Below are 25,906 nucleotides of genomic sequence, written 5' to 3'. Positions count from 1 at the left end.
TTTTTGGTAAACTAAAATGTATGTATGCTTTACATGTATCAGTCAGTACACAAGACATACTGAGGTGCAACTTTAATGCAGAACAGTGAATTATAAAATTATATTATCCAAGTAATGGGTTCTAGCTTACCATCTACTATTGTGTCTGTCCAGATATGGTGAACTTGCATGAGTCTTTGTTGAAAGAGTGGAAGATTATAAAGCCAAAATTTATGCTACCAGCTCCCCAATTCAATCTGTGTATAACCACTTTGATGTAAATTAACAGGATGTATTGCATAGTGGTTAAGTTTGGTGGCTGAGAAATCAAATCAGCTGAGCATAAAGTAGTTCTATAGTTGTTTTTTTTAAAAGCTTTTATTTATTTATTTTTAGACAGAGGGGAAGGGAGGGACAAAGAGAGGGAGAGAAACATCAATGTGTAGTTGCCTCTCACGTGCCCCCTACTGGGGACCTGGCCTGCAACCTAGGCATGTGCCCTGACTGGGAATCGAACCAGCAATCTTTTCATTCCACAGGCTGGCACTAAATCCAGTGAGCCACACCAGCCACCACGAGCTCTATAATTGTTTGACCTTGGCAAATGATACATAAAGCCTCAATGCCTTAGTTTCATCATCTGTAAAAAGTAGACGGTAGTATTTTTCTCATAGTATAGTTGTAAGGATTAAATGCATTAATGTATATGAAGTGCTTAAAAGAGAGCCTATCATCATAAGTTATATTTCATAGAATAGTTGTGAAAATTAGGTGAATATATTTTTTAAAATGAAAATTTACAATATTGACTAATGTAACATGAAAAGGGGTAGAAATTCAATGTAGCAGTAGAAATACACATATGCCCGACAAAATGTGAGAGAAACACAGCAAATCTATACCTGGCTCAAATAACTTGTGTTTTCTTGATGAAAAACTCAATTGAAAACACTGATAAAGCCACAATAAATCTGTTTATTAATTTCCGCAATTGTTTTACCTGACCTTTTATGTGTCTGTGTGAGTTTGTGGCAGTAAAGCAAATTACATGTACATCATGAACATTTTGATGAGAATTGTTTCTGACAAAATGTGATTCCCAGTAATGGGAGAGCCGGCATGGTGCATCAATGCCTAGTTTCTCATGGGAGGAAAAGGAAATCTACTGAAACTGCCTGGCGCTAAAAATGTAACCATGGAACCTAGATACTCCTTCTTAATCAAATAGTGGCACAATCGTTTAATATGGTTTTACAAATATTGCTTTGTAATCTATTTTGGTTTAGTAATACACTTATTATTACCTTAACTTTCCATATCAATAAATTATGAAGTGTCAAAATGCATCAATAATCAGGGCCTAGGTACAAGATCAATTTTCCTCACTTTCCCTGTATGTAAACATATGGGCTACAATGGTGTTAGACTTTAACATTTATTAATTACACTTGAAACTTATGTAACCGTATTAACCAATGTCACCCTGATATGTTTAATTTAAAAAATAAAAAGATTACAAGAAAAAAATCCAAGCCTCAATGTGTATTCCTCCTATTTAATCTTAGATATATATAACTACTTCAAAATTTCTTACACACTTCCTAATATACAATTAGTTTGAAAATCTTTATTGTATATATTTACAGATCTATCAGTAACCAGTTAGTATCAGACAAGCTAAAACTAAAAAATAATACAAAGTTTGACAAGAGTATTTGACTATTTGAATTAAAAAATGTGTAGTGTAAATACCTGATATCAAACTGTATTACAAGGCCACTGTAATCAAAACAGCTGGTACTGGCACAAAAACAGGCACATAGACCAATGGAACAGAACAGAGAGCCCAGAAATAAACCCAAGTCTCTACAGTCAATTAATATTTGATAAAGGAGGCAGGAACATAAAATGGAGCAAAAATAGCCTCTTCAACAAATGGTGTTGGGAGAAATGGACAGCTATGCGCAAAAAAATGAAACTCGACCACCAACATATACCATAAAAGACTTAAATATAAGTCATGACACCATAAAAGTCCTAGAAGAAAACATTGGCAGGAAAATCTCAGACATTCCATGAAGCATTATCCTCACAGACATGTCCCCTAAAGCAAGGGACATAAAGGAAAGAATAAACAAATGGGACCTCATCAAAATAAAAAGCTTCTGCATGGCTAAAGAAAACAGCATTAAAATGAAAAGAGAACCAACTGTATGGAAAAACATATTTGCCAATGATACCTCAGAAAAGGGACTGATCTCCAAAATATATAAAGAACTCACATGACTCCACACCAGGAAGACAAACAACCCAATTAAAAAATGGGCAAAGGACTTGAACAGACACTTCTCCAGGGAAGACATACAGAGGGTCCAGAGTCATATGAAAAGATGCTCAGCATCACTAGCCATCAGAGAGATGCAAATTAAAACCACAATGAGGTACCATCTCACACCAGTCAGAGTGGCCAACATAAACAAATCAACAAACAAATGTTGGAGAGGATGCGGAGAAAAGGGAACCCTAGTGCACTGTTGATGGGAATGCAGACTGGTGAGGCCACTGTGGAGAACAGTATGGAATTTCCTCAGAAAACTAAAAATGGAACTGCCCTTTGACCCAGCAATTCCACTGCTGGGATTATACCCTAAGAGCCCTGAAACACCAATCCAAAAGAACCTGTGCACCCCAATGTTCATAGCAGCACAATTTACAATAGCCAAGTACTCGAAGCAACCTAAGTGCCCATCAGCAAATGAGTGAATCAAAAAACTTTGGTACATTTACACAATGGAATTCTACACAGCAGAGAGAAAGAAGGAGCTTATACCCTTTGTGACAGCATGGAGGGAACTGGAGAGCATTATGCTAAGTGAAATAAGCCAGGCAGTGAGAGACAAATACCATATGATCTCACCTTTATCTGGAACATAATCAACAGAAGAAAAAAGCAAGTGATATATAACCAGAGACATTGAAGTTAAGAACAATCTGTCAATAGCCAGAGGAGAACAGGGAAGGGACAATGGGGAGAAGGGTTTTCAGGAACTACTATAAAGGACACATGGACCAAACCAAGGGGAAGGGTGGAAGCAGGGGAGGGAGGTGGGTTTGGTTGGGGTGGGGTAGAGGGAGAAAATGCAGACAACTGTAATTGAACAACAATAAAATAATTTTTTAAAATAAATACTGTAATATAGACAAAAAATGAGTAGTGTAATTTTCTTATGGTGGTAATAATGCAACATAAATGATGTCTGTCCTGTTAGTAAACTTCTAAGTGCACAATATGGTATTTACTATAGGCTCTATGTTATACAGCAGATGTCTAGAACTTGTTAATCTTGTGTAACAAAACTTTACTCATTAAACAGTAGCACCTTATTTTCGCCTTCCCCCTGCTCCTACAAGTCACTACTCTAATCTCTGTTTTTATATTTGACTATTTTAAAGGTCTCATATAAGTGGAATCATGCTATATTTGTCTGTTACTGGCCTTGTTTTCATCTAGCATAATATCCTCCAGGTTCATTCACAATATTTCACATGATAGAATTCCCTTCTTTTTCTAAGTCTAAATGATATTCCATTTAGGTATAGACCACATTTTCTTCATCCATTCATCCATTCATGAACACTTAAGTGGTTTTCATATCTTGCTTATTGTGAACAATTCTACAGTAAACATGAATTGTGAATATCCTTTTGAAATTCTGATTTCAATTATTTTAAAGGTACACCTAGAAGTGGGATTGCTCAATCATATAATAGCTCTATTTTTAATTTTTGAGGATATTCAGTATTGCTTTCTATGGCAGCTGCAACATTTTACATGCCCATCAGCAAGTGTACAAGGGTTCTAATCTCTCCAGATGCTTGCCTGCACTTGTTTATCTATCTACTTATCTGTCTATCTATCTGTTTATCTATCTACCTACCTACCTATCTCTTTTTATAAAAGCCATTCTAACCAATGCGAAGTGTCACTGTGTTTTGGTTTTGATTTATATTTTTCCCAATGATTAGTGATACTGAGCATCTTTCCATATAACTGTTGGCTATTTGTATGCATTCTTCGGAGAAATTTATATTCAAGCCCTTTGCTCACTTTCTAATTGGATTTTTTGTGTTTTTAGTTTTTTATGTTTTTGGTTTTTGCTATTGAGTTGTAGGAGTTCCTTTAATATTGTGGATATTAACTTATTATCAGATACAAGGTTTGCAAATAATTTTTCCTATTCTGCAAGTTGCCTCTTCATGCTGTTGACTGTTCCCTTTGCTGTGCAGAAGCATTTAGCTTGATAGGGCCCCATGTGTCTACTTTTGTTTTAGTTGCTTATGCTTTGGTGTCATACCCAATAGATAATTGCTTACATCAATGTCATGAAGGTTTCTCCCATGTTTTCTTCAAAAAATTTTAGCTTCAGATTTTACATTTAAATCTTGAATTCATTTTGAGCTGATTTTTTTCCAGCGTATGGAACAAAATAAGAGTCCAATATCATATTTTGCAATAGATATCCAATTTTTCCAACAAAACTTGTTGAAGAGATCATCCTTTCCCTATTGTGTATTCTTGTCTCCCCTATCAAAAATCAGTTGACCCTATATACGTGGAATTATCTGGGGTCTCTCTTCTGCTCCAATGGTCTATACATTTAGTCATAGGATGCAATGAAGTTTCAACATACACAAATCAATTAATGTGATATTCTACATTAACAGAATAAAAGAAAAAAGTTACATAAACATATAAACAGAATGCAAAAACATTGGATAATATTCAACACAATTTAATGATAGAAACTTCCACATATAGAAGGAATTTACCTCAATAGGATAAAGACCATTGTCTTTTTAGCTGTGAAAAGTCTACAGCTAACAAAATACTCAATGATGAGAAACTGAACACTTTTTCTATAAGATCAGGAAGAAGGCAAGGATGCCCACTATTGCCCATTTCTATTCAATATAATAATGGAAATCCTAGCCAGAGAAAATATGGAAGAAAAAGAAAAAGGAATCTAAAGCTGAAAGGAAAAAGTAAAAATATTTCTGCTCATAGTTGACATAATAGTACATGCAGAAAACTTTAATGATGTCCCCCAAACTGTTAGAATTAATAAATGAATTAAGTAAAATTATAGAATACAAAATCAACATATAAAAAGTTTTGTTTTTATTGTTAACAACAAACTATCCAAAAAAGAAATTTAAAAAATTCCATTTAAAATACTATGAAAAATAATAAAATTCTTAGTAGTAAGCTTAAGAAAGAAGTGAAAAGACTTGTACATTGAAAACTATAAACATTGTTGAAATTTTAAAAGATAAAAATGAATTTAAAAAACCCTAAGATTGAAAGACAACATTGTTAAAATGTTTATATTATCCAAAGCAATCTACAGATTCAATAGAATCCTTATAAAATTCCCAATGGCATTTTAGAGAGAAAAAGAAAACAACAACCCTAAATTTCATATGAAACCACACACAAAACTCATAATAGCTAAAAGTCTTAAGAAAGAAGAACAAAGCTGGAGGCATCACACTTATCAATTTCAAAAAAAAATCTTAAAGAGGTACAAACTTTAAAACAATTAGTATATTTTTAAGAGCTCAATTACAGATTACAACAAAAGGAAGTTTGTACCAAGCACAGTCAAACAAAATGGAACAGCTTAGTCACTTTAGAAAGAGCTCCATTCTTCCCTAAAGGTGGTACAGAGTAGCAGCTGTAGACACAGGTTTGGTTGTGAATTGCTTGAGTTTTTTCCAGCTCCACAGTTACTAAGTGTAATTTACCTTCTATAAAATTTGAGCTAATTTTGGAAGGTAGGATGGTTTCAAGTATTATATAAAATGATGTATATAAAATGTTTTTTGCAGTATTTGATGCATTGCAGTAATTTCATATACATTAATTAGAATACTCCAACATTTTTATTTTAGGAAAGAGGAGATTGCAGATTAGAACAAACTTAAGTTATTTGAATATTGTTTTTTTTTCTTGAATACTGTATTTTTAAGGACAGAGTTTTCCTTTTTTTTTGCTTTTTTTTTATTCTTGTAATTTCAATGTATAGGGTAGTGTTGGCTGCCACAATGGTCAATTAATTGATGCATTATAAATTAAAACAAACAAACTAAGAGATGGAAACCTCGAGATGCTGAAGAGTTATTTTTCAGATAGAAGATTCTAAGATGTGGGGTTTCCTGGGACCCTGTTTTTTTAATACTTTGCACAGGAATTGACTGCCTAAAGATAAGAAAATATCGGGAGGGTGGTGATGATACAAAGCAACACGTGCAGAACCACCCAGTGGAAGGATGATCTCCATTAGAAGGCAAGTCTCAGCTTAGTGTCCTAAAGTCACAAATTAGAAGGAAACCCACTCTTGAGACTGACTGCTTTGGAAGAAAATCATCAGAATCTATAGAAAAGACCATAAAGGAAACCACAGCAGCAGCAAATAAGACTTTGCTTTAATCATAGCTACTCAGTTAGGTACAATTTAGGAAATGGAGCAAACTGTTGTCTAAAACTTCAAAGGCATGGGAATTTCTGCTCAATGTTGCCCCAGGTCAGTGCTGTAGGATAATAAGAGGAGAACTTAAACCTGAATCTTTGTCTGTGCGTGCATTATGAGCAATGGATTTCCGGGTGGGTTTCGGGCCAGCTGTTAAAGCTTTGCAAGCAAGAACATCAAACCCCTTCCTGAAATTTATCCTCCCCAGCTTTTTTATTAACACCACTAACCTATAATTTATAATTGGACCGAGCAAAGTTGCCTTTCAGCAAGTTTTCAATCTTTCCTCTAAATTAGATATGAATTGAATTCATCACTCTATTATTCTGAATACTCTGTTTTCCTAGAACATCATTTCCTGCTGTCTGCTCACTTTGCATTTGGTCTCTTTTCTGTCTCCTGGGCTGAATCATAAAATAAACTCATGGGCAACCCCATCTAGCTATAACTCACTCTCACTTAGACTTGTAATCATTTCTTATCTCTTAATTTGCACTATATTTTATGGCTGGCTTACAACTTAAAAGCTTTTTAAAAATACTTTATATAAAAAGTCCATATAATAATATATTTATCAAAATATTGATAAGGAATAGTCATTGTATCATGGGAGTAAGTTCATAATAAAAATAATGGAATGGTAAACAAATTAAGATATATAGCTTCCATTTGGAAATAATGGCATAGTTAATTCTATTTTTGTCATCAACAATGCATTTAAAAGTTATATATATGTATATATATATATATTTATTTATTTCATAGTTTTAAGTAATAGGAATGCCTCCCAGTCATTGGCATATATTGTGCAACTTAAATAGATTAAAGCTGCTGTATCAAATAGTATGCATTAAAATTGAAGTTATTTGACATAATGGTATTCATCTTCTTTTCTGTATCTTATTCTGTATTTCTGAGAAGTTCAAAGTAGTTAATAAACATCATTTTCTTATAAAATAATAATAATGTACATATTATTTTGATGAGTTTCAAAACCCATCTCCAACTTTTAAAGTTTTTATAAGTGAAAAATATACATTACCATAAAAATTATAATTCCTTTAACTCCAAATCTTTGGTTGAATTCTCAAGGTAAAAACATATGAAGTGAAAATTTGATACAAATATATATGAAGTGAAACAAAGTTGTAAATTCATCATTGTTTAATTTTATCAACTATCAACTTGATTAGGCTCCTTGTCTAGAATTAAAATTAATTTTTGTAGAGTAGAATCTAAAATCTCTCATTTTGGAGATAAAGATACTAAGATTAGGTTATTTTGCTTAACCATTACTATTAGTTCATCAAATGGGATATTTTAGATTAGAAGGCATATGAAATCTAGTGAAGTTTGAATTTCTCTGCCCTGATGGATTGGGTTACAGTGAATCTAGCAAAATAAATAAGTTTCCAAGTCTTTTATTCTTTAACAGTTACTAAAACTAAAACTCGAGCCTAAATCACATGCAGCATTTAACCACAGTAACATAAAAGGAACAAAACCTCAATATTAAATGACAGCAGCGAAGCACAGATAACACACAGTTCTCCATTGGCTAAAATGACTTCAACAACAATGGCTGCAGTTGTTGCTAAATCTGGACTGAACATGCTTTCTATCATTATGCGTGTGGATCCGCGAGAACTTCTTCATCGCCATGTCATGTGGCAACATCATGTCTCAGAATTTGTGAAATAATCAATAATCAATGTTACTTTGTTCCAGTGAACTTCTATAACAAGATCTAGACTTTATTATAATGAGTTTTCTATAAATATAACCTCAACATAATCCCTGATTTTATAAAAGTGCATTTTCTTCCTTGGAACTCCGAGCACAATTGCACATTTTTCTGTAGACTTAGCTGGGCTTGATGTGTCAGGATTACCAGCATCTTAGTAACTGATTTATTGCATTTTTTGCCACTAGCATTCAGAGTTCTGAAGACACTTTTGACTTGAAACTGTGCCTTTGATTTCTGAAACAGACAGCAGAGCAGCATCACTGTCAGAACTGCTGACACGATGGGACATTGAGCCTTTTGCCTGAGTCAAACGGTATCATAAAGGCTTCACTGGAAACTGTTAACATTAGTCAATCAAAACATATTTTCTAAGCCAGACTGATTATTTTTAAAAATTTAATTAGTCAAGAGACATGTGTTTAGTATTATTACATATCAAGCTCCATAGTAGGCGTTGTACTAGAATTCCAAAAGGAATTGTATGCAGTCTTCACCGTGTGTACTGCATTTGCTGCCTAGCAGAATCATGAGCAATGTGCAACCAGATGCCCCGTGAACACGTGGACATGATGTTCTGGAAGAGGAGTTGTTGAGACCAGCCAGTAATTTGGGCTGAAGGTCACCTGGGTGAAGGAGAACATTTCTGATATCCATAACAGAATCTACAGAAAGCAGGATATGAAGTAACATGATGTCTTAGGGAAGCAATATTCTACTGAGACAGAATAAAGTAGTCGACAAAAAGTGTGGCGAGAAATGAACCTGGAAACGTAGGTAGGGGCTGATTCACAAAAAGCACTAGAGGTAATGCTGAGGACAAAAGCAAATCTGTATTTTTGAAAGACAAGTGTGGCCTTATGCATACAGGGAGGATGATAGTTTGTGACAGGCAACAGGGAGACTATTAAATATTGTAACACTATAACCCAGATGAAAAGCAGTAAAGCTTTAGAGAAAAGTAGTGGCAGATTAAAGAGGATAAGCATAGTTTATTGATGTTTAGTCGATAAAGGAGACCAGACTAGATGTAAAACAATAAGTGATTTTTTTAAAAAAGTTGAGAATGGAACCAAGAACTTGAGTGTGTCTTGGTCTAGTTAATTGGTAGTTTTGTGATTTAAACAATTGGGTAATATAGCTGATGGCCCAGTCACCAGCACCTAGGAAAAATGTGAGTGACCTTGTAGAGTTAGGCACACAGAGTGAGAGACAAAAGTTGAAGTGCATGAAACTTTAAATAGCAGGGTGTGTAAAAAAGATTGAGAAATGGTGACCGCAAAAGAATGGGGAGGGCTGAGAATAAACAATGCTGAGGGAACCAACCATAGTTGATGGTAACTTGAGGAGAATTATTTGTTTCAAGCAAAGAATTGCCCTTCAAGAAGACAGATTAATAGGAAAAATGAAACTGAATCAGTATTAGAAATCTGAAGGAATATAGTTGTGGGCCTAAAATGTACTCATAGGAATTACTATGATCAGAGGAGACCGAGATTTTAATAAAGGGAAGAAGCTGATGGGACTAATCCATGGAAGTGTAACAACGAGTGAGTTTGTCTGCAGTCCTTCCAAGGGTACACCGGGCTTGGGGAAGAGACTGAAGAGCAGGCAATAGTGGAAGAAACCAGAAGCAGGCGAGTTACATCATTTATACTTTGCAGTCCATTCGTGGAATTTAGATATGTTTCCAGTTCCTAGATGGGAGGCTCCAAGCTGTTCACCAGAAATTCATTGTTGGAGCTCTAATTTTTGTTGGACAATGGGTAAAACAGATTTCTCCAGAGAGGAAGTTTGGAAAAGCTGAGGAGTTAAATTAAAAAGCAAGCAAACAAACACAAAAATCGATGGATATCAGACTGTGAACAGTCTTGAAGTTCAAATCTGATGTAGCGAATCACAGCAGGACACAGAGGAAGTTGGCCAGATAGTGAAATGTCCAAAATCCTGTAACCGAAAGATTAACATGTAATAACGAGAAAGTTATTTTGGAGTGCAGATTAGATATTGTTTCAATGTGTGAAACATATTACTACAAGAAGGAGGAAATAATGAAATCTTACCCCGTATTATAAAGATGAGTATTTTAACAACATCCAGTTTACACAGGCTCCTTATGCGCCGGTCATTATGCTAAGCAATTTTTATGTGTTAACTCACAAATGAGTTCCATGAGATCCCAGCTCCCATTTTGGATTAGAGAAAAACAAGCTTAGAGTGTGTGAGCGGCTTGCCAAAATTTTGTTAATTTGGAAGTAAGAAAATATTGATCCAAATCAAAGTATAAAATTTCACACAAAAAGAGGTGGAGGTTGAGCTTCGTCCAGGTTTGATCAAGACTCCCATTTTCCCCCTGGGATTCCCAAGTCTGTGACCCCTTCGATGAGTCTGTCTTCGCTTTTCCCCCAAGATGCTTAAGTGGCTACTGATGTTCCAAACATTTGCACGCCAGTGTCCAGAGAAAAAGAGAAAGAGGGCATTTCCTAGAAGGTCTCAGAAGAAGCTCCTCAGGTTTCATTGACTAGAAATGGGTTATGTTTACACCCTTGATCAATTATTATTAGCCAGAAAGCAAGGCTTGTGTTTGTTAGCTGAGACTTGAGCTTAACATCTTGAAAGCAGTTAAGCTTCTTCCAACATGCAAGGAAGTCTGGGGGAGATAGTGATATATGAATATGTGTATGAACACTTTTTAATATTAGATGGGATTAATTTTGAGGAATTATTATACTATCTACTTAAATCGCATTATTATATTTACAAAATTAAAATAACTTACAAAAGATTATATGAGGCCTGTCTGGAAAAACTGCAGCCATTATTCAGGCAGCCAAAGAGAATGGACTGGATACCACGCACACAAACAATGATGACCTCACTGTACGAGCCAGTGGGAGCGGTAGGTGCCATTGAGTGACCATCCGTGCTGTGTGGCCGTCACATTCAAAATGACTGAGCAATAGAGCAATAAATCTGCATCAAAGTTTGCCTTAAGCTTGAACATTTCTCTGGGGAAACCATCCGGAGGATTCAGAAGGCTGCAGCTATGGGCAACTGCTGACTGGCAGCTTTGTCATGACAACACGTTTGTCCACCCATGCATCATGCCTCATGATGAGTTTTTTGGCAAAACATCAAATTTTGACCCAGGTGACTCAGTTCCCCTACAGCTCAGATGTGGTGCCCTGCAACTTCTGGCTTTCCTCAAAGCTAAAATCACCTTTGAAAGGGAAGAGGTTTCAGACCATCTATGAGATTCAAGAAAATATGACGAGGAACTGATGGTGATTGGGAGAACTGTGTGAGGTCCCAAGGTGCCTACTTTGAAGGGACGGAGGTGTCTTTGTCCTGTGTACAATGTTTCTTGTATCTTGTATTTTCCTCAATAAATGCCTCTATTTTTCATAGTACATGGCTGGATACCTTCTGGACAGACTTCATGTATATAATTAGAGAGCTGGTTCTAAGGTTCAATACTTCTGAGTTCTGGCTAACACACACACACATATATATATATATATATATATATATATATATACACACACACACATACACTCAATTTGCATTTTTCCTTTCACTAAAACTAGATAAACACATAAATAGTGGATGAGAAGATAGATAGATGCTAGACAGATGGATTGATGATAGATAAATGATAGATAGGTACATGATAGGTAGATAGATGAAGTGATAGATGGATAAATGGATGGATGGATGGATAGATAGGTAGAAATATTTTTCTTGCCCTTAACATGGCAGAAACATTCAATCAAATCAATAAAAAAAATACAAATAAGTTTAGGTGTGTAGGATGTGTGTTAAATAAGCTAGGTGTTCATATTAACCAGTCCTTAACATCTTGGCCAAATGTATTTGAATCAAAAGTGATTTATTTATCCTTCAAAATACGATGCTTCACAGAAGGAAAAAAAGGCAGTTTACTGAGTTATAGCTTAGAGCCACTGAGTGAATGAATTCCAAACCCATAAATTTCATCATGAATTCTATGGAATTTCCTGTGACAATAATTTTCAAATGACACTAGGCACAAAGGAGGCAACTTGTACCATCACTGGAATTGGGATTCAGTAAGTGTCACTGAGAGCAGACATTAGCATTTGTTCTGGTGTTCTTGGTATAGAATTTTTGGCACACAAAGGAGAGATAAAAGGCTCATAAAAATGGATTCACTTATCCATCAAAGTACAGTTGACTCACACGGTATAAATATGTATAGCCTAAAATTTTTAGGGCATATCTAGGAGGAAATTGCATACCCTTAGAGTATTTTTGCGTCCTTGGGCTGAGTAACAAATCAGGAGTTGATGTCACAGTGTTAAGGTCGCCTGGGGCTACCTCGAGGGCGGGCTGAGCGGTGTAGGTACTTGGGGCAGAGAGAAACCAGATTCCCTGCTCTGACCCTAGCAGTGCCGTTCAAGGGGGCTTGCCTTCTACTCTGGCAGGTTGTTATGACATAGGTCTTTTCTAATCTTTAAAGGTTCTGACTATTTCAGACACACTTCACAAGTATACAAATTCTTTCTTATGCCTCTAACAATGAAGTCCAATCATCAAAGTCTACTGGTTTGCATTTTAATATATTTTAAATATTTATTCTAAAATTGCATTGTCCTAACATGGGAGATAAAGTTTGGATTAGTATAAGAACACTAAGGTATGGGTCTTGCAGACGGGAATCATGCTGGGTCACACTGGGCACTTGTTACCCTGTGCGTGCTGCGGGAGAAGAGGAAGTGAGTTTGGATGCACTGATGTTACTTACATACACCTAAACAGAACACACTATGTGGAAAATGCATAATTTAATTGTAAACATTAAATCATTTAATACTGCTGAAAATGGATACTATTTTTTTTGTTTGTTTTCACATGGAGAATCTAAAATTAATTAGCTTGTGATCGATCCAGGATTCAAACCTAGACATTTAGTCTCCAGAGGCAAAAATGGCCCTCAGAGTAGGAGGCAAAGCAAGCTCTTCTGTTGAAGATAATTTGTAGGGAAATGATATGGGGCTGTGCTCCTCAGGCCTGGGTACTCATTACACATATCTGCTAAGATTTTTAAAAGTTCTGATACTTGGCACACACAGATCAAGTAAATTAGACTTTCTGATGGGGGCTCAGGAATCACTATTCATAGTCCTTGTAAATGCCTTGTATTCAACCCTTATGGAAGCTAAAGAAGGCAGAGGTGTCATTTACAACCTTCAGGGGCAAATATAGGAAAAGAATCCACAGAAAGAGGAGCCAAGTTGCATGGCAGAGCAGTGAAGTCTAATGTAAAATGGATTAAAGGACCAGGTTACTTTAAATACTAAACTCATCTGCTGTGTATCTATGTTTAATTTAACTTTGTAATTAAACTCTGCGTTAGCAGACCTGCTTTTTCAGTCTTATAGTATCCAGTTCCTTTGTAAAGACCCTTATGTGTACACGAACGCACACACACTAAATCTGGCTTGACTGAAAACCATTGTGTTTGACATTTCTCTGCTGCTTAATGCCTTTTTAAAATGTAATAATATGCACATTTATTTTCCAATCCTGTTTGAGGATGAAATTTTATGTATTTATCATTTTATACCTAACTCTAAGTGTATTATTTCTTGTTTATAATGCAACATACATAAATCAAGAGCAAAAAGAAAATGGTATGCCATGGGAGATACCCTTCTCTTTTCCTGTTTATGCATCAGTGTGAAGGGTTAACATTATTCAGCAAAGCAATTTATATTAAATCCCTTTGGGTTTGCATTCCATATTGTGGCTAAGTCTTACTTCTGGAATTTTTTAATGTAATGTCACTCATTTTTCGCTCTGCTTTCTTAAGTGAGAACATTGCTAGATTTCAAATTTAAGACAAGTTCAACTCCCAATTTAGTGTTAAGAAAAGATGATAAAGGCCATAACTAGTTGTCAGGTCACATATTTAGAGTATGGTATCTGTGTCCTTTTATGTATATATATGAGCACTATGACTATCCAACTGATAAACTTTTATTAGGGAATTACTTTATGACAGACACCGCATGTGCAGAAATGAACATGGAAGGGCTGTTGATGTAAAAGATTTTATCGTTCGTGAGAACACATGATGTACTGACTTTCTTTCTCTAAGTATATTTTATTGATTATGCTATTACAGTTGTCCCATTTTCCCTCTCCTTTATCCCCCTCCACCCTGCACCCCTTCCTTGTAGCATTACCCCCTTAGTTCATGTCCATGAGTTGTACATATAAGTTCTTTGGCTTCTGCATTTCCTATACTATTCTTAACCTCCATCTGTCTATTCTGTGCCTATCGATTATGTTTCTTATTCTCTGTACCTTCCCCCCCATTCCCCCTCTCCCTCCCCCCTGATAACCCTCCATGTGATCTCCATTTCTGTGATTCTGTTCCTATTCTAGTTGTTTGCTTAGTTTTTGTTTGCTTAGTTTAGGTTTAGTAGTTGATAGTTGTGAGTTTCTTGTCATTTTACTGTTCATATTTTTGATCATCCTCTTTTTCTTAGATAAGTCCCTTTAACATTTCATATAATAAGGGCTTGGTGATGATGAACTCCTTTAACTTGACCTGGTCTGGGAAGCACTTTATCTGCCCTTCCATTCTAAATGATAGCTTTGCAGGATACAGTAATCTTGGATGTAGGTCCTGCCTTTCACGACTTGGAATACTTCTTTCCTGCCCCTTCTTGCCTGTAAGATTTCTTCTGAGAAATCAGCTGATAGTTTTATGGGAACTCCTTCGTAGGTAACTCTCTCCTTTTCTCTTGCTGCTTTTAAGACTTTTAAAGAATCAATATGTACTAAAGCCGATAGGAGTACAGAGGAGCAGAGAAAATGTCTCTACTTGGGGCAGAGAAAACAAGGATCCACAGAAGTTGCAGTGGAGCTGGGATATCAAGGGTGAGTAGGGTTTCTCCAGCTGGTGGAGGAGAGTGTCCTCCAGGCAGGAGCACTTGAGCAAGAGCACAGAGGCCTGAGAGAGCCCCAGATAAACACCTGTATGTCTGTGCAGTCCCAACAGGAGGTCCCTGGCAGCACAGTCGGAAACTACTCTGGGAGGGATGTTGCAACCCATGCATGTCAAACTATTCATCGTATATTGATGAGTTTAGACATTTTTTCTTTCAAGAGAATAGAAACCCATTAGATTTTGTTTTTAATTTTTAACTGTTTTTTTTCTTTTTAATGAAGGAGAGTACCATGACTGACTTTGTGTTTTGAGACAATGACCCTTATGTTTCTGGGTAAAAAGAGTTAAAGGAGAAAATAATTAGGGTGCATTTCAGTCTTGCAATTGTAAAGAAAGATGAAAGCCAGTTGAGACAGTTGCCGGGATAATAAAAATAAAAGAATATATTCAATAAAGATAATATTTATATATCTGAGAAATTAGGAAATATCACAGAGGACATAGATTAATGTTAATCCACTTACAGTTTTCATGTATTTCTAGCAAGTTTGCTGATTTAATACACCAGATGAATATAAAACTGTCATGTTGGACATGGCATTTGACAGAGTAAATAATCATGTGACATATTAATTTATTTTATGTTGAGAATAGTACCTGGGGCATGGTGTGTACCACTGAACGCTTGTTTATTGAAAGAAGAAATGAATGAATCAACAAATTAATGCCTAGTTTAAAATGACTGTGCTTTAATATTTTGTGAAAGTCAATACATTTTATCAGAATATTTCTAAAATTCATTCTCTGTGTCAATAATATTAATCTTAATGAAATCACATAAATAAAACACAACTATCACACAAATGCTAGCTGTACTTAGGGATGCATGGTTGCATTATAAAAATAAAACAGCTTTCCCTATCTGAGCTCCAGAATACCCATGCTCATTGTATAGAGTTTAGAAAGAAGAGATAATAGAAACAACTTAATCTCAATAAACATAACTAAAGAATACTATTTTGAAGGTAGGCATGCAAATATACACATACACAGATACACTTATACACATGAAGGAAAACCATTTAAGGTGATCATTAAATGAATAAAATGACTACAAATTAAGTGGACATAAGATGGTAAATATATTTTCAATAGACAGACAGATAGATATAAACTGTACAACTAGAGGGGGTTAAGAATATGAATACAGTTTACATACATACACAAGATAAAAATAACAATTATAGGTGTTAAAATTTATTCATAATATGAAAAAATACATATCAGAACAATGAAGGCTGGTGAGAATGTTGGAAAATATAACAGACTGGTTGAAATGTAAATAATACAGTATTTTGGTAGTCAGCTTGCTAATGTATATCAACACATTGAATTCATATGTTCTTTGACCAGGCTATTCCAATGGTAGGAATTTACCAATTGCGAAATTGCTTGTAGTAGGAAAATTGTAAAATACAACATTTTCACAAGTCCTTAAACAAAGGATTTACTAAAAGGAGATTGGTTAAAAATACTAATTTTGTGTTTATATTATTTTACTAATATTCATTATTTTAATAAGGGTTATGTGCTTTTATAACATATCTGTCCAATATTTTATTTAATGAGTAATGTTCAAGAATGTGCAACTACTTTGATCTCTTTTATAAGTAAAATCTGAAGTATAGGTTAGTATGTCAAGAGAAAGATAATTAAAATGAGATAAATCAATGTTGGAGGTCGATCTTCCATCTAAAATGTTGCTAACAGTGCCTTCCAAACAGTGGCTTCTCCACCACCTCTTTTCCTTTCAATCTGTAGTAAGCAAAGTTCTTTTTTCCTGACTTCCCTGTGGTTCCCCTCAACTTTTCCAAAATGCCCTTGCCTCAGGACCTAAAGTTGCCTCAGCATGTGCCAATGAATTTTCACTGAAAACATAAATAATGAAGTAAAATAAATTACATTAAAATAAAATAAATAAACAAAAAAACAAACCCTCCTCCCCCAAAAAACCCTCACTTTATGCAGGTCTGCACATACATAAGATTTCTCCAAAGCTGAGTTTACTGATCACCATACAGAAGAGTCCCTCACCTGTCACTCTATTTTCTTACACTGCCAAATTTTATTTCTTAACATTCATCACAATGGAATATCATCTATATCTATCCCTATGTTCCTATCCCTATCTGCATCTGTTTCTGTATCCGTATTTATACTTATATCTATATCTAGGTATACATTTATTATTTTAAAATATGTTCCTCTTACCATTCCCCTTCACATAGGATATTATTCATGAGGATTTGGGTCTCTCTATTTTTTTTCCCTACATGTGGAGCAGTGTATGCCATAAAAAAAGAATCAGTGTATCTTTGTTAAAAACGTGACTGATTGAATGCTCATAACTTTGTGAGAAAGCATTAGAAACTGTTAAGCCACTCTCTGTGTGTTTGTGTATTTCCTGACCATACAGTATATATGTACAAAGTATCAAATTGGAATTGCTAAAGCAAACACTATGACTTTTATTTGTGTTTCCAACACAGATTGCATAAAATAATATTGAATAATTTAATTCATGTGGGTAACATTTCCCTCCTTAACAAGTTTTTTATTCAGAATTTTATAGTGATATGAATGTTTTGGTAAAAGATTAAGATCTCATTGTATTGTGAATGAATGTATTATATAGAATTTATTTTCAAATACCTTTTAACATATACCTCTCTATATATACTAAAACACTCTAACTCAGAGTAATTTAGTTGTATTAGTGACACCCTTTTTTAGTTTGCAGTTTATATCATATGGGCTTCTCCTAATGCCTGGTCTTTCTTTGGCACGATTATAAAACTCTAAATAGTCAATTTCTCTGCTGCTTGCTCGGTTGTGTGTGTGTGTGTGTATTCATATATATATATACATATATATATACACATATATATATATGAATTTTAAACAACCATTTAAAAGCGAGTATGTATAATAGACACATCCATGGTGGGACGTACACAGTGGAGCAAAAAGTAGGCTCACTGTTGTGAGCACTTTGTTCTCGACCCAGAACAGTAGCATTCAATAGGACTTTAAGAAGAGATACTCATGCAGACAATTGTACTTGAACAATTAAAAAAGAAAGAGAAAAAAAGGGTTGCTGCAATCAGAGACCAAAGGGATGGTTACCAGAGTGAGGGGGTGAATTATACCGTGACAAGTTTACAGGGTGACAGATCGTTACTAGAATATCGTAGTGATCACACCACGTGGCATAACATGTTGAGTGCACTGTGCACTAAAATAACCGATATAAGATTGTGTAACAGCTTTCTTCATAAAACGTCAAAACAGTTATTAAAGAAAGACTTGACTACGACTATCGATATTTTTAGGTGCAATTATAACTAGGTTAACATTAAGTTTATTTGTAGTAACTTTTTCATAAAGAAGCGAATTAACTTTCCATATAAATGAGCATCAGGTGTGGAATTACTTTAGTGCAATATCTGATTATCCAGAAGTATCATTTAAGATGTCTCTATTCTGGGCAGCATAACTATTTGAACTCATATTTTTATAATTCCTAGAGAATTTAGGGACATAGTAATTTTTACCAATACTGAATCTGATAATTTTAAATAAAGCAACAAAATTTGGGACCCTTACCTATTAGTTAAAAGCAAGTCAAGGTTCATGGGAAAATATTGGCACATTCAAAAATGTACAAAGAACTTTTTTTTTCAAAATGGGCTTAATGAATTAAATTTTAAAAACTATTTCCTACAATGTGTCTATGCTATCTTATTAATATTTACATATAGTCTTAAAGGTATTTCATTTCTTTGTGTTTTATTATTATGTTTTATGATAGTTCCATGCTAAATGTATTTAAAAATAAAAGCCAAATTCAAGAAAAAAAATTTTGTAAGACAAAAATACACACAAAGAAATCTCCCTTCAACTTCTCTTAGTGCATAAGTAGTAGTATGATCAAGTATCAAAAAAGCATGAGAAGACTACAGATAGTTAGGATTGTCTCTAATGTTTCCCTACGTCAATGAGTCCTTCGGTTAATTCGGTCTGGAAACATAGAGGTGCTCTTGTAGCTATAATTGCAATTATTTTTGGTTCTTTAATTTCTCAAATATTGTTCTAATTAAAGGCTTCCTAATGCTGGTATGCAACTGTTAATTTTTAAGTTGCCATTGCAAATTACACCCTTGAAAGCTCAATAAGCCTTTAAAACCTTTTAGCTTTTCTATTGATATACTAATCATGAAATTAAAGCATCTGTAGTAAGCAGAAGAGTTAATGTAAGCAGTGTCATGGGTTCTTTGGTGTACAAATCAATAAAGTTATCGTGAAGACTTTGAATTCAATTATCTAGCTACTGGAAATGAGCACCGCTTTAAAATCAGATATTTAAAGTTTGTACCATTTGCACTGACTATATTGTTTCCTAACATTTTGGTTATAATGGTTAAATTATTTTCAGTAACATCATATACCCACAGAATCTCTAATTAATGCCAAATTCAAAAAAATAGTGGTCCAGCAGATAAATTACATGACCTTTAGTTCTGTAAAGTAAAGATGCTAGAGTCATACTGTCTTATTTTCCAGGTGCATATGTGCTCCAGGTCAAGGCCACGGATGCAGACGACCCGACCTATGGAAACAGTGCTAGAGTCGTTTACAGCATTCTTCAGGGACAACCTTATTTCTCTATTGATCCCAAGACAGGTAAATGTTTTATTAGAGCCAACATTATCACCATGCCTTCAAATATTTAAACTCTAATTAAATCTTGGCATGAGAAGTTGCCTATTCTGATGCTGCACAAAAGTTTCTGTGTGCTGCAATTAAACAAAGGGAGATAGGGTCTTACCTCGCTGCTGATGAACTGTTTCCTTTGGATTGAACTTAATGTAAATGTAAGTATTTTTACATATATCTGTCAAGTCCCAATTTGTTAGTTAGAATTCTCAGTATGATATACCTTAAATTTTCAAAAGTCTGGATATATTTTTTTATTCTCCTGGGTACAGCAGCCATTTATTTCAGGTTTTCTTGGTTGGGTTCAGTCATGTTCAGTTTTGGGCCTTATCAGCATGTGGTAAGATCATGGAATTTCTGTTGCTCTCTTTATCAAGGACCATGGGTGATGGATTTGGATTAAAAGATTCTTAGGCTTCTAGTAAATAAATGAGAAGGTTAACAAACTGGAAATAGCAAGATCACTAATTCTTCTGGTCTGTGTTTTTAAAGCTAGTATCACTTTCAAGTCAAGACATTTAAATTAGTTTTAAAGGTCAAATATATAAGAATCTATGGGAAGTCTAGAAAGGAAAGAAAGATGCAAGGAAGGTTTCATATTCTCTTTTAGATGAAATGAGGTACCCCTGTTTTGAGAGAATTTGTTTATACATGCTGGAAAGTTTTTAAGGAGATTCACTCGTTCTGACCAATGATTAAAGGAGGTGTTTCATGTCCCAGTTAAAGCAAAAACTCCACAATGACAGTTATTTTATCAACTCTTATCTAGTACATCATAATACATTGCATATTGAATTCAATACATGTAAACGGGTTAAACATTTCAAAATTTATATTTTCTCAAAGTCTGCTAAAATCTGGAATATCAGTTAGATATAGGTTAATCAATTAACAATCTATTCATGTTGCCTAGGAACATAAAGTCCATTAAGTGTAAATTGAGATCCTACAAACTTACTGTCACTTTAACCCACCAGTCTCCTCTTACTTCTTACCCTCCGCATCAAGCCCATAAGGGACACATGTCATCAAAAAAGTTAAAGGAATAAGGCAGAGGGTCACTCTCTTTCGTTAACTCTTAGAAAGAACAGATTATAATAAGGGCAGCACCAGGCCTTTTAGAAGGGAGCATCATTGCTGAAGAGAATCCAAAAAGTTTCAGGACAAAAAAGCTCTTTTTCAATTTTTTTAATAGTTCATATTTTATTGTGTTTTCCATTACTACGTACCCCCCTTATGCCCTCTTCCACCTCCACCCGCCCTCCTCCTCCCAGTCACCGCCCCCAACCCCAACCACCAGCTGTCAGTTTGCTCTCCATCCAGGAGTCTGTCTCCACCTTGAAGAAGCTCTTTTATTTGGAAATAGGGTCAGAGCTAAAAAGCCAGAGTGTCACGTTAAGAGTGTGTGTTGGGAGAAATTACACTTACTACATAAGTTATTTTCAAGAAGTATGACACTGAAGGTAGGAAGTTGTTTGGCAATATTGGTGTTAAGGAAGTTCTGTGGTTGTTGTTAACTGTGGGAAAGCCATATATATTTGTACAAAATAAGGGAAATATTGTTGAGGAAAGAGTTGGAGAAGTAGTTCACTGACGTTTATGATTGTACAAAGTTTTAGAGGAATTAAAAAGATTTGGACAATAAGATAATTATATACACAAATAATGAAGTGAATTTAGGATAACTATATAGATAAATAATGAAGTGAAATTATCTAAAATATTATATATGATTTTATCAGGTGAAAGCATGATTTTTTTAATTCTTTTTTTAAAAGATTTTATTTATTCATTTTTTCAGAGAGGGGAAGGGAAGGAGAAAGAGAGGAAGAGAAACATCATTGTGAGGTTGCCTCTTACACTCTCCCAACTGGTGACCTGGCTTGCAACCCAGGCATGTGCCCTGACTGGGAATTGAACCAGCAACCTTGTGGTTTATAGGCCCCATGCTCAATCCACTGAGCTACACCATCCAGTGCTATTTTTTCTTATATAATTACCTATCTCTTCCAAATATTCTATAATGGGTAACCTAATAGGAATAGAAGTATGAACAATACATGCCTCAGATCTGTTCAGCCTCTGAGAAGCATATCTCAGAGTGAGAGGGGATGGAAGAAGAGAGAGAGTATCTGCAGAGATCAGTGAAGAGGGAGGTTCAGTATGAGAATATGGTTATTGGCTTGCAGTGGTTAACTTTGTAGAGTAGGTGAGTTTATGTATTCAGACTGAATGTGGGAACAGACAGGTGAAGGACTGAATATGATGCAATAACTATAGTGGAGCCAATACCTACCTTAAAAACAAATAAGATCATACGAAGATACATTTAAGCAGAAAGCATGGGTAAAGCATGTGATTATGACAGTCAAATTAATCCTAGATAGGCAGCAACTATATGAGTCCAAACACTTGCTCTGCCCTTGACTTTACTTATTCATAATTAATGTTAGATAAATTCTAATGCCTTTAGAAAGTATTATTTTATAGAGCAGTACTACATGCGTAATATGACTTTTATAATTCTGTACTTATATTTATTACACAATGCTTATTATTTAGGACTAAGGGTGAAACAATTCTGGCATAAACTACGGAATAGATTTTTTGCAACATTGATTTTCACTGGAGACAGAAGTCTTGATACTAACGATACCGCAGACCACTAGAGAGGAAAAGAACGGATGATGAAACATTTCATTAATATAATGATAACTAGTTTTACGTGTACAAAAACCATTAAGAAGACTTCTTGCCAAATTTATTACCTTGTGGTTAATAAAAGTAAATAAAAAATCAAGGATAATTACAATTTCTCAGAAATAGTCTTCATTTGTTCCAGACATATAGCTTACTTTTATGATTCCCTTTGCTTTTATTAAATAAAATGAGTGAAAAACTGTTATCTAAAATTTTCCACCTTTGAGTATAAAATGCAATGAAAAACATTTTTTAAAGGAAGAGTCTCATCAAAACTTCTGGTGCTTAAATATTTATGAAGAGATAAATATAACCACTTATTTTTCACTTGAAAAAAGGAAAGAAAAAAGGATTTCTTTATTGATACTGATGTTTGACAAACATTCCTAGCATCTCAGTTTAAGTGATTATGGCGGGCTTATATAGAAACACTATAAACTGATACATTGTATGAAATAAGCCCAGAAACAATAGGTTTCTTTAAAATTGGCAAATGTGGCAATTGTTTAGCTTAACTGTGAAATAATTTACTGTGAGTTAAAAGTCAAACACATTCATGTATATGCCTCAGATGATCACTAAATGATATTTTAAAAACCTACAAATATAGATAAATCTATAAAACATTAAATAGCATTTAAACATCCTTAATGTTTATGAAATATTATATATTTGTTATATTAGCATGGTATATTATTATACTACACTCATTTTACACTTAAAATCTAATTAGAAAAATATTCATAATCTATAAAATATCAAACAATAGACATTGTAATATTTTAACCAGTGCATGAAGTTAGGATACTAAATATAGCCATAGAATTGGTAATAGAATTATTTCATTTCAGGAAACAAACAATACTATGGATGAGTTATCCCATGTCTTAACTTATACTTAAAATTATTTAAACTTTCCCATAAATGGTTTCAAAAACCAATCTGCACGGTATAAGTAGATATTGCTGTTATGTATACCATGTGGTGATATGTCATAGTTTCCTAAATGATGTGAGCCCTAATTGAGACAGCATTATGATATTATTTATCTAAACATAGTTTTTTTTTTTAAATCTGTGAACTTTAACAAGTTTATTGTGGCAAAATGTACATACTAAAATTACAATTTTCACCATTTTAAGTTACAGTTTAATGACACTAAGCACGTTCACCCTGTTGGGCCTCCATTCCCACCATCCCTCTCCAGGACATTTTTACAGCATCATGCTCATTGTCAAAGACAATGTGTATTTGTAAGCTCTATTTTATGAATTGAAACATATGTGTAGAGAACTCACGTGGAAACAGTTCAGGGAAAGCAGAGTTGCAGGCATCCGCTCCTCCCCCACCGCCTTTATTCGCAATTGCAGTATTCTGTGCTGTGACAGCCTGTTCTGGGGTCTGTTTAGGTAAATCTAGCGAAGGTTGCTGAGAGAACTGACATTCTCCCAAGACTCTTCCTAAATTTCACGAGTGCCTTTTATTCAGAGATGGTAATCTTGCCTGAACCCTCCTGCCATATCCCGACGCTAATGATTCATTCAGGACGTCAAAATGTGTTGGTGTTTTTAAGGCGCATATTAAAATTAAAACATTGATCAGACTGTATATTTTGGGCTATACTTTGCAGTACTATATAAATATCAATGTTGTATGGTTTGAAGATGCTTTTGATATTAATTAAGCTTTACAGGATCTGTACACCTCGGTTGGTGCTAGAAAGAGATGACTTTTCTTTTTCCTTCAAGGGCAAAAAAAGCATATTTGCCAACAGAAAGTTGTGCTAGTATATTTATTTATTTATTTATTTATTTATTTATTTATTTATTTTGCATTAAGAGAAGTACTGACATGACCTTAGTAAGACCAAGGAAAACAATAGATGCTACTAAATACAAGAAAGAAAAATGTGTTAGGGAAACAGACAAGTGTGAAGATTAAACAACACACATTACCTATTTTAGGATACTGTGAATGTCTGTAGTAAAATTACATGACTAAAATGTACTGCAGATAATGGTTTCCTTGTATTCCGCATTGCCACACTTTGTGAGAACTCCGTGTGAGCTTCACTTGCCTTATTCTTAAAATCCTGGAATGTACACATCAGCAGACAGAACTAAGACTATTTGGCTTTGGAAAGAACATACACCAGGGATGTGATGCAAGCCTTCGGGAAGTGGTAGAGCTGTCAGGTACAAGAAGAACTAGCTGTATTCTGTGCTGCTGGAGACAAAAAGGACTATTAATGGCTGGTATGAGTTCCGTGAAGGAAGGATTTTCACTTTATATAGAAAAGGTATTAATACTTGTTCATCAATTAGAGGAGTACTTTATGAGAGTATGTGCTTTAAATTATTGAAAATGGTAAAGTAGATGAGCAATGAGCTAATTTCATTCATCGTGTTGCAAATGCCAGCATTTCCTTTATTACTGTAACTAAGTGATACTCCATTATATATATCCAATCTTCTTTATCCAATCATCTGCTGATGGATACTTAGGATATTTCTATATTTTGGCTATTATGAAAAATGCTGCAATGAACACAGAGGTACAGATATTTCTATGAGTTTCTGTTTTTATTTCCTTTGGATATATGTCCAGAAGCAGGGTTGCTGAGTCTGCACGAATTCACAGCCCCACCAACAATGCACAAGGGTTCCCTTTTCTCTACTTCTTTCCAACACTTGTTCTTTCTTGACTTTATGAAGACCGTCATTCTTACAAGTGTGAGTTGACACCTTAACGTGGTTCTGGTTTGCATCTCCCTGATAAGCATCGATGTCAAGCATCTTTTCATGTGCCTGTTGGCCATGTGTACAAGTTCATGGAAAAAATGTGTATTCAGTTTGCTTGCCCACTTTTTAACAGATATTTTTGGTTATTGAATTGTATGTGTCTTTTATATTTTGGATAGTAATCCCTTATCATATATATGATTTGCAAATATTTTCTCCCATTCCATTGATTGCCTTTTAATTTTGTTGACTGATTATTTTGTTGTTCAGGAGACTTTTAATGTGATATAGTCCTGCTTGGTGGTTTTCAAGATGCTTCCCAGAGGGTTTATTTTTCTTTGAAAAGCACTATATGATTTTCCCCCACTCTGCTATACTGCCTTTCCCCAGAGCAGTAGGCTGCAGCCACCTTGGATCTGCCTGGATAATCTGAAGGGCCAAGCTCCTCTGCTCTCATTCCCTGGGGTACCCCACCCTGCATTCTTTCCAGATCTGCTAT

The 25,906-nt window shown here is 34.7% G+C and overlaps 1 protein-coding gene across 1 annotated transcript in view; it reads left to right on the top strand.

The window, feature by feature from the left end:
• Positions 1–25,906, top strand: part of CDH12 (cadherin 12) — a 348,244-nt gene that overhangs the window by 238,977 nt on the left and 83,361 nt on the right. The window contains exon 4 of the mRNA XM_024578513.3: positions 19,814–19,933. Coding sequence (XP_024434281.2) covers positions 19,814–19,933 — 120 coding nt within the window. The remainder of the gene's footprint in view (positions 1–19,813; positions 19,934–25,906) is intronic.

Source organism: Desmodus rotundus, chromosome 1, assembly GCF_022682495.2.
Source record: "Desmodus rotundus isolate HL8 chromosome 1, HLdesRot8A.1, whole genome shotgun sequence".
In the NCBI taxonomy this organism is placed as follows: domain Eukaryota; kingdom Metazoa; phylum Chordata; class Mammalia; order Chiroptera; family Phyllostomidae; genus Desmodus; species Desmodus rotundus.
The sequence above is the reverse complement of the archived record's forward strand: the minus strand, read 5'-3'. Positions and strand labels throughout refer to the sequence as shown.